Below are 10,928 nucleotides of genomic sequence, written 5' to 3' on the forward strand. Positions count from 1 at the left end.
CCTATCATTTTGCCTTTTCATACTGTTATGGGAGATCTCTTCAAGAAAATTAGAGATACCAAGGAAATATTTCATGCAAAGATGGGCTCAATAAAGGACAGAAATGGTCTGGACCTAGCAGAAGCAGAAGATATTAAGAAGAGGTGGCAAGAATACACGAAAGAACTGTACAAAAAAGATCTTCATGACCCAGATAATCATGATGATGTGATCACTAATCTAGAGCCAGACATCTTGGAATGTGAAGCCAAGTGGGCCTTAGAAAGCATCACTATGAACAAAGCTAGTGGAGGTGATGGAATTCCAGTGGAGCAGTTTCAAATCCTGAAAGATGATGCTGTGAAAGTGCTGCACTCAATATGCCAGCAAATTTGGAAAACTCAGCAGTGGCCACAGGACTGGAAAAGGTCAGTTTTCATTCCAATTCCAAAGAAAGGCAATGCCAAAGAATGCTCAAACTACTGCACAATTACACTCATCTCACATGCTAGTAAAGTAATCCTCAAAATTCTCCAAGCCAGGCTTCAGCAATACATGAACCGTGAACTCCCTGATGTTCAAGCTGGTTTTAGAAAAGGCAGAAGAACCAGAGATCAAATTGCCAACATCCTCTGGATCATGGAAAAAGCAAGAGAGTTCCAGAAAAACATCTATTTCTGCTTTATTGACTATGCCAAAGCCTTTGACTATGTGGATCACAATAAACTGTGGAAAATTCTGAAAGAGATGGGAATACCAGACCACATGATCTGCCTCTTGAGAAATCTGTATGCAGGTCAGGAAGCAACAGTTAGAACTGGATATGGAACAACAGACTGGTTCCAAATAGGAAAAGGAGTACGTCAAGGCTGTATATTGTCACCTTGCTTATTTAACTTACATGCAGAGTACATCATGAGACATGCTGGACTGGAAGAAACACAAGCTGGAATCAAGATTGGCTCTAGAAATATCAATAACCTCAGATATGCAGATGACACCACCCTTATGGCAGAAAGTGAATAGGAACTCAAAAGCCTCTTGATGAAAGTGAAAGAGGAGAGTGAAAAAGTTGGCTTAAAGCTCAACATTCAGAAAACGAAGACCATGGCATCTGGTCCCATCACCTCATGGGAAATAGATGGGGAAACGGTGGAAACAGTGTCAGACTTTATTTTTTTGGGCTCCAAAATCACTGAAGATGGTGATTGCAGCCATGAAATTAAAAGACGCTTACTCCTGGAAGAAAAGTTATGACCAACCTAGATAGTATATTCAAAAGCAGAGACATTACTTTGCCAACTAAGGTCCATCTAGTCAAGGCTATGGTTTTTCCTGTGGTCATGTATGGATGTGAGAGTTGGACTGTGAAGAAGGCTGAGTGCCAAAGAATTGATGCTTTTGAACTGTGGTGTTGGAGAAGACTCTTGAGAGTCCCTTGTACTGCAAGGATACCCAACCAGTCCATTCTGTAGGAGATCAGCCGTGGGATTCCTTTGGAAGGAATGATGCTAAAGCTGAAGCTCTAGTACTCTGGCCACCTCATACGAAGAGTTGACTCATTGGAAAAGACTCTGATGCTGGGAGGGATTGGGGGCAGGAGGAGAAGAGGATGACAGAGGGTGAGATGGCTGGATGGCATCACGGACTCAATGGACGTGAGTCTGAGTGAACACCAGGAGATGGTGATGGACAGGGAGGCCTGGCGTGCTGCGGTTCATGGGGTCGCAAAGAGTCGGACATGACTGAGCGACTGGACTGAACGGAACTGCCCACCAGGCACCATGCAGGGCTGCCAGGGTCTCTGCACATGGCTCTCCAGTGACCTGGGCACCTGCGTGTGTTACAGGTCAACCAGGATCACCTCGTGTGGTAAGAAAACTCATTCTCTCAGCAGTAATAGGTGAGGGGTGGGGGCTTATATACAGAAGAAAGAGGGGTGGAGTTTAGCTGGGACCTGAGTGGAATAGGACTTTAGCATTTAAACCAAAATCTACAGGCCCTGGTGATTCCCAGACACACTTTGCTCTGTGGACACTGGTGCTCAGTTTACTGCCTAGTTCAAGAGCGCCATTCCCTGAAACACTACACTTCCTTTAGGACGTGAAAACCTCAGATGACCTGATATATTTAGCTGTTTCCTGAAAGGTGCAGGGTACTTTTAAAGATGAGGAAGTCTTCCTTGGCCTAGCCGTAAAATAAGGAAAAGCTAAAGGCAAAGACTAAAAGGAAAACTATACCCGTTTAAATGCAGAGTTCCAAAGAACAGCAAGGAGAGGCAAGAAAGCCTTCCTCAGTGATCAGTGCAAAGAAATAAAGGAAAATAACAGAATGGGGAAGACTAGAGATCTCTTCAAGAAAATTAGAGATACCAAGAGAAGTTTTCATGCAAAGGTGGGCAAAATAAAGGACAGAAATGGTGTGGACCTAACCGGAGCAGAAGATATTAAAAAGAGGTGGCAAGAATACACAGAAGAACTATACAAAAAAGATCTTCATGACCCAGATAACCATGATGGTGTGATCACTGATCTAGAGCCAGACATCCTGGGATGGGAAGTCAAGTGTGCCTAGGAAGCACCACTACAAACAAAGCTAGTGGAGGTGATGGAATTCCAGTGGAGCTGTTTCAAATCCTGAAAGCTAATGCTGTGAAAGTGCTGCACTCAATATGCCAGCAAATTTGGAAAACTCAGCAGTGGCTATAGGACTGGAAAAGGTCAGTTTTCATTCTAATCCCAAAGAAGGGCAATGCCAAAGAATGTTCAAACTAATGTACAACTGCACTCATCTCACACACTAGCAAAGTAATTCTCAAAATTCTCCAAGCCAGGCTTCAACAACATGTGAACCGTGATCTTCCAGATGCTCAAGCTGAAGTTAGAAGAGGCAGAGGAACCAGAGATCAAACTGCCAACATCTGCTGGATCATAGAAAATGCAAGAGAATTTCAGAAAAAAAAATCTACTTTTGCTTTATTGATTACATCAAAGCCTTTGAGTATGTAGATCACAGCAAACTGTGGAAAATTCTTCAAGAGATGGGAGTACCAGACCACCTTACCTCCTTCCTGAGAAATCTGTATGCAGGTCAAGAAGAAACAGTTAGAACTGGACATGAAACAACAGACTGGTTCCAAATCGGGAAAGGAGTATATACATCAAGGCTGTATATTGTCACCTGCTTATTTAACTTCTATGCAGAGTACATCATGTGAAATTCCAGGCTGGATGAATCACAAGCTGGAATCAAGATTGCCGGGAGAAATACCAATAACCTCAGATATGCAGATGCCACCACCATTATGGCAGAAAGTGAAGAGGAACTTAATAGCCTTTTGATGAAAATGAAAGAGTAGAGTGACAAAGTTGGTATAAAGCTCAACATTCAAAAAACAAAGATCATGACATCCAGTCCCATCACTTCACGGCAAGTTGATACGGAAACAGTGACAGACTTTACTTTCTTGAGCTCCAAAATCACTGTGGATGGGGACTGCAACTGTGAAATTCAAAGACACTTGCTCCTTGGAAGAAATGCTATGACCAACCTACACAGTATATTAAAATGCAGAGACCTAACTTTGTCGACAAAGTCCATCTAGTCAAAGCTATGGGTTTTCCAGTAGTCATGTATGGATGTGAGAGTCGGTCTGTAAAGAAAGCTGAGCGACGAAGAATTGATGATTTTGAACCATGATGTTGGAGAACACTCTTGAGAGTCCCTTGAACTGCAAGGAGATCCAACCAGTCCATCCTAAAGGAAATCAGTCCTGAATATTCATTGGAAGGACTGACGTTGAAGTCACTCAGCCACCTGATGCGAAGAGCTTGCTCATTGGAAAAGACCACGATGCTGGGGAAAATTGAAGGCAGAAGAAGAAGGTACAACAGAGGATGAGATGGTTGGATGGCATCACTGACTCGATGGGCAGGAGTTGAGCAAGCTCGGGAGTTGGTGATGGACAGGGGAAGGCTGGTGTGCTGCAGTTCATGAGTTCGCAAAGAGCTGGACGCAACTAAGAGACTGAATTGAACTGAAAATGCAGAAAATAATGGCATTATTACCCCCACAGCTGTTGATCAGCATCCATGAGCTGAGGGAGAAAAACTAATGTGGAAGTAAATTTTAAAATAAATGAAGCACTGCAATGATGCAATGCATTTCCATGAGTACAAATAAATGTCCTCAAAGAGAAGCGGTGTGTTTTCAGATTTTGTTTCAGATGAACAGAATGAAAGCCCAGGACATGCCTGCTACAGTGAAGCTCGACCAAAGCCCAGGGCCATTTTCACGGCGCCCTTGAACTCTTTGTTCCTCAGACAGTAGATCAAGGGGTTGATGATTGGGGTGAGGACAGTGTAAACAGCAGAGATGAGCTTGTTGGAGCTCCGGGAATCAATGGCCTGGGGCCGGACGTACGTGAAAAGCAAGGCCGTGTAGAAGATGGTGACCACGGTGAGGTGAGACGCGCAGGTGGAGAAGGCTCTCCAGCGGCCCGTGGCCGAGGGCATGCGCAGCATGGCCAGGGTGACGTGCCCGTAGGACAGCACAGTGGCCCCGAGCAGGAGCACCAGGATGAGGAAGGCCAGGACGAAGTCGACCAGCTCTGCGGTCGAGTAGTCCATGCAGGCCAGTCTGAGGATGGGGGAGATGTCTCAGAAGAAGTGGTTCAGGACGTTGGAACCACAGAACGTGGCGCCGGAGATAAAGTAGACCTTGATCACGGAGACGGTGAAGCCACTCATGAAGGAGAAGGCCACCAACTGGACACACAGCCCCGTGGTCATGATGGCTTGGTAGCGCAGAGGGTGGCAGATGGCCACGTAGCGGTCGTAGGCCATGGAGGCCAGGCGCACACACTCGGTGCACACCAGGGAGCTGAAGAAGTAGAGCTGGGCCATGCAGCCCACGAAGGAGATGCGCCTCCTCTGCAGGAGGAAGCCGTCCAGCATCTTGGGGATGATGTCACACACGTACCAGAGCTCCAAGAAAGACACGGAGCCCAGAAAGTAGTACATGGGCCTGTGGAGGGAGGGGCTGCCCCAGACGGTGAGGATGATGGCCAGGCTCTCCACCAGCACGAAGAGGTAGGTGAGCAGGAAGAGGAGGAAGAGCAGGTGCTGCAGCCGGGGAGCTGCGGGGAAGCCCACCAGGATGAAGGCGCTGGCCTGCGTCACATTCTCCCCCCTCATCCTCCTGTGCGGGGCACCCAGGGCCACAGACAACCTTCGGGCCAGATGAGGGCCCAGGGCGGCTGGGGAGAGAAAGCGGAGGTCAGTCTGGGGGTGGGTTCTGACCCAAGGGGTGGGCGCCTGGTTCCTCGGACAGCAGGGGAACAGAAACTATGCTGGGAGGGGTTGGGGGCAAGAGGAGAAGGGGACGACCGAGGATGAGATGGCTGGATGGCATCACGGGCTCGATCGACGCGAGTCTGAGTGAACTCCGGAAGTTGGTGATGGACAGGGAGGCCTGGCGCGCTGCAGTTCATGGGGTCGCAAAGAGTCGGACACGAGTGAGCGACTGGACTGCACTCACTGTGGGTAGTCTAGGTCTCCTGGGGACTGGACACCCTGAGAGCAGGTGGGGCTCTGGAATAGCCTGCCCGTTTCCTCCTCCAGGTGATCTTCAAATCATCTGATTGCTTTTATAACCTGGACTTTCCTGAAGGAGCCTAATAACCATAGGGATGTCCACAGTCCTTGGCTACATTGGAAGATACTTGTCCTTCACCTGGTTTCAGAGATGCTTTTGTAAGAGGAAGGGCTACCAGGGGCTGGTAAGGTTTATGGGTCTCTCTGACCAGCCAGACCCCAGACCCATGGCATCTCTCCACAGAGCTGGGGGTGTGAAGAGAAGGAGGAGCCCCCCAGGTCAACAGGAGAGAGTTGTCGCCTCAAGGCCCCCTTGAGATCTGGTAAAGGATGAAAAGATAAAGCCCCACAACATCAGAAACTCCCGAGGGGAGTACCAGCAAGGGGTGGTGTCAACGGAGTTCCAGAGGAAAGGAAACAGAAGGCAGAGGGGCTGGGGCAGCACAGTGGGGGAGCCCAGAACGTTCTTGAGGGACCTGTCACCACTGAGGGAGGAGCCACCTGCACGGTGAGCCCATGACCAGGGTTAAGGGGGTGTGTGTGACGGGGGCATGAAGACAGAGCTCTACACTCAGCGTCTGCAGAACAGTCCGGGGGCCGCCCCGGCACACTTCCTCCACCCTGCAGGTGGGTCCCCCAGAGCCAGCCTGTAGACTGTAGCCCACCAGGCTCCTCTGTCCATGGGACCCTCCAGGCCAGGATACTGGAGTGGGTTGCCATTTCCTTCTCCAGGGGATCTTCCCAACCCTAGCCCTTATCACGTCAGATATAACTCACATAAAGTCCCTCTTGTAACCCTCACCATGGCCATGGGGAAACAAGGCTCCCATTTTCCAGGTGAAAATCTGAGGCTCAGAGTGAAAAGTTCAGGGACTCACCAAGACACGGGTCCTGAGGCCACGACTCTTCCCATGGGGCGTCAACAAGAGAAACAGTGAGCCCATTTGGGTGCGGGCTAGAGATTCAGAATTATTAAGATGGATTACTAGAGCTTCAGGTTGCCCTTTGACACTATTCTAACAGGCTGTAAAACAGAAAGTCACAAAATAAATAGTATCATCAGAAGAAAAGGCAGAGGTTTATGCCGTGGTTTCCTTATAGCTTAATTTCACAGATGAAAATGCTTTGCCAAGAGCTTAGACAATTCCTAAAGGCACTCACGGGATGGCCAACGTTAGAGTCTCAAGGTCCCCACTTTCTAAGAAAGCTGACAAGACAGAAGGCCCCATGTCCCCATGATATAAACACAAGAGCTGTTGGAGACGCTTCAGAGACAGCCATGGCCTCAGATGCTGTACCAGCACCAATCTTCTTCTCTCAGGAGCAGAGCTTTCTCGTGGCTTATAAACTGCCACAGGGTGTGGGGATTTCCCAATTCATTTCACAAAGTGGCAAATTCCTTTCCACAAAAGGAGAACTGTGTGCCAATGATCGTGTGTGTGTGTGTGTGTGTTTAGTGTAGTTACAAAACTCAAATGAAAAGCCAGGAGGCAGCACCCAGAAGCACATTCAGAGAGCGAATGCCACAGACAAGCAAGCATCCCCACGCTCAGAGCTCAAGCGGCTGCCTGGCGATCAAATGTATCAGAGTGATGATGGGAGTCCCACTGATGGGGAAAGGCTTTGACCCAAAACAATTCCAAACTTTGAATACATTTGCCATCCCCAAATAAGTGATTTATTTGAATATTAATATATAAATAATCTCTGATTCAACATAGTAAATAAGCTTATGGTTACCAAAGGGGCAAGTGGGGGGTACTTCAGGAGTTTGGGATTAACAGATACATCCACACTACTGTATATAACATGGAGAACCAACAAAGTCCTTCTCTGTAGCAAAGAGAACTGCAGTCAGCATCTTGTAATAACCTATAACCAAAAAGAATCTATGGCTGAATTGGCTTGCTGTGTACCTGGAACTAACATAGCGTTATAAATCAACTGCACGCCAATAAAAATGGAAAACAACTCAAAAATGTCAATACCATTTGCTGTAGATTCTCTCAGCAATGACTTCCAATAAATCATGACTTCAGGTAAGAAAAAACATCTCTCACTCAGCCAACAGCCTGTGACATCCCTGCGGGTAGTACCAGAATCACTCACATTCTGCAGAGACTAGGATGAAGATGGGTCTTCTTTAAAACCACCAAGAAGTAAGAAAGCCGCCCTCTACTACCTACTACAAAAATGGATAAAGAAGTAGATGAAACTGTCATTATTTCCAGATAATGTGTCTTTAACCTAGAAAACCCAGATTATAATTGACTGTTGGTGTTTTTCAGCCACCCAGTTGGGTCCGACTCTTTGCGACCCCATGGACTGTAGCACGCCAGGCCTCTCTGTCCCTCACCATCTCCCAAAGTTTGCCCAAGTTCATGCATAACTGATTAAGGGATTTCAAAACGATACTAAAGCTGCAGTCTTCCTATATGGCTTCCCAGGTGGCGCTGGTGGTAAAGAACCTGCCTGCCGATGAAGGAGGAGTAAGAGACACAGGTTCTTACCAACAATTAGTCATGAATATGTCCCTTGAAGATATATTGTAAAGCTGTCAATACTTCCAAGTGGACTTTAAAATTTAACTTGATTATAGTTGTGCACACATGTGCTAAGTTGCTTCAGTCGTGTCTGACTCTATGGACTGTAGGCCCCCAGGCTCCTCTGTCCATGGGATTCTCCAGCAAGAATATTGCAGTGGATTGCCATGCCCTTCTCCAGGGGATCTTCCCCAACCAGGGATCGAGCCCCTGTATCTTACGTCTCCTGCATCAGCAGATGGGTTCTTTACTACTAGTGCTACCAGGGAAGCTTTGATCACAGTTGAAATCTCACCAAATTTTATTTTCCTTAAAACAGAATGAAATAGTCCTTAAAGTCATCTTCAAGTATGAACAGATGGGAATATCAAAGAAGGTTCAGGAAAAAGAAAGGAGAGGATTAGTGAAGAGGACTTGCTATTTTGGAGATGAGAAAATTCAATAAAGTGAAAGTAATGAGAAAGGCAACGCCAAAGAGTGCTCAAACTACCGCACAATGGCACTCACCTCACACGCTAGTAAAGTCATGCTCAAAATTCTCCAGGCCAGGCTTCAGCAACACGTGAACCCTGAACTTCCAGATGTTCAAGCGGGTTTTAGAAAAGGCAGAGGAACCAGAGATCAAACTACCAACATCCACTGGATCATGGAAAAAGCAAGAGAGTTCCAGAAAAACATCTATTTCTGCTTTATTGACTATGCCAAAGCCTTTGACTGTGTGGATCACAATAAACTGTGGAAAACTCTGAGAGATGGGAATACCAGACCACCTGACCTGCCTCTTGAGAAACCTGTATGCAGGTCAGGAAGCAACAGTTAGAACTGGATATGAACAACAGACTGGTTACAAATAGGAAAAGGAGTACGTCAAGGCTATATATTGTCACCCTGCTTATTTAACTTCTATGCAGAGTACATCATGAGAAACGCTGGGCTGGAAGAAGCACAAGCTGGAATTTGATTGCCGGGAGAAATATCAATAACCTCAGATATGCAGATGACACCACCCTTATGGCAGAAAGTGAAGAGGAACTAAAAGGCCTCTTGATGAAAGTGAAAGAGGAGAGTGAAAAAGTTGGCTTAAAGCTCAACATTCAGAAAACGAAGATCATGGCATCTGGTCCCATCACTTCATGGGAAATAGATGGGGAAACAGTGGAAACAGTGTGAGACTTTATTTTTTTGGGCTCCAAAATCACTGAAGATGGTGATTGCAGCCATGAAATTAAAAGACGCTTTCTCCTTGGAAGGAAGGTTATGGCCAACCTAGACAACATATTGAAAAGCAGAGACATTATTTTGTCAACAAATGTCCGTCTAGTCAAAGCTATGGTTTTGCCAGTGGTCATGTACGGATGTGAGAGTTGGACTATGAAGAAAGCTGAGCACCGAAGAATGGATGCTTTTGAACTGTGGTGTTGGAGAAGACTCTTGAGAGTCCCTTGGACTGCAAGGAGATCCAACCAGTCCATTCTGAGGGAGATCACCCCTGGGATTTCTTTGGAAGGACTGACGCTAAAGCTGAAACTCCAGCACTTTGGGCACCTCATGCAAAGAGGTGATTCATTGGAAAAGACTCTGATGCTGGGAGGGATTGGGGGCAGGAGGAGAAGGGGACGACCGAGGATGAGATGGCTGGATGGCATCACCGACTGGATGGACATGAGTTTGGGGGAACTCCAGGAGCTGGTGACGGACAGGGAGGCCTGGCATGCTGCAATTCATGGGGTCGCAAAGGGTCGGACACGACTGAGCAGCTGAACTGAACTGAATGGTTTAATAAAGGAAATGTTGAGAATGAGAAGTGCTGCCTCTTAGTCAATGGGATGGTGTGAACACAGTATGTTGTTCAGTTGCTTGGTTGTGTTGGACTCTGTGATCCTCTGGACTGCAGCATGCCAGGCCTCCCTGTCCTTCACCATCTCCCGGAGCTTGCTCAAACTCATGTCCTTTGAGTTGGTGATGCCATTCAACCATCTCATCCTCTGTCATCCCCTTCTCTCCTCCTGCCCTGCAGGGTCTTTCCCAGCATCAGGGTCTTTTCCAAGGAGTTCAGCTCTTCAACTATCTCTATCTCTAGCTCTTAGATAGAAAGTTCTAAATCAGATCTCATGGGGTATAATTAGGAAGAAAAGGGAGGATTGCTAAATGAATGATTCCAAGGTCATCTGGTAAACATTTGTTAAAAACCTAAATGAGCCATTTCTTTATATACAACACCGGAAAGCAGACTTCTGGCGGATGAAACGTCAGTGCCCAAAGGCCCGCCAGCCCTGTGCTTGCCCACGGGCACCATGGAGTGGAGAGCGTGGCCCACATGTGTGGAGGCACAGGCCACTCTCGGGACTGCGGTCGTTAACGAATAAGTCAAAGATTAAGAGTGACATTTTAAAATACCTGAGAGGTCAGATTTCGCGGCGGGGCAGAGGGAGAGCTTAAACGGAGCTGAGCGAGTCCGAGGGCCCCTCCCAGCCACCGCTGTGTTATCACACCCCCATCTTATGCTACGCGTGTTAGCACAGAAAATTCTCTACACCCTCACTTTGGCTATTGTTTCGGACAATCAGGTCATTGCAGAGAAGCGCAGATTTCCGGCTTCTCTTGAAAAATTTAAAGGTCTGGCGGGGGGAGGGCAGCATGGTTGGAGTTCCCTCATGCCCACACAGGCCGGACCCTCGGGCCAGCTGGACCCTAGGACGGTGTGAGAACCACTCCTGCGCCCCAGGCTGCCCTCGAGTTGTTCGCACCCGCGGCCCCTCTCTTACCTGGCTCCAGCCGTGGGCGCAGGGCTCCTGCGGAGCTGGGCCACCCC

At 47.6% G+C, this 10,928-nt stretch overlaps 1 protein-coding gene across 1 annotated transcript; it reads right to left on the reverse strand.

Moving 5' to 3' along the window:
• Window positions 1-4,235: 4,235 nt before the first annotated feature.
• On the reverse strand, window positions 4,236-5,174 carry LOC138074260 (olfactory receptor 6B2-like). The gene is given in 1 exon segment (XM_068966334.1): window positions 4,236-5,174. A coding segment is annotated over 1 exon segment (939 nt).
• Window positions 5,175-10,928: the final 5,754 nt, after the last annotated feature.

Source organism: Capricornis sumatraensis, chromosome 2 (assembly GCF_032405125.1).
Source record: "Capricornis sumatraensis isolate serow.1 chromosome 2, serow.2, whole genome shotgun sequence".
Taxonomy (NCBI): Eukaryota; Metazoa; Chordata; class Mammalia; order Artiodactyla; family Bovidae; genus Capricornis; species Capricornis sumatraensis.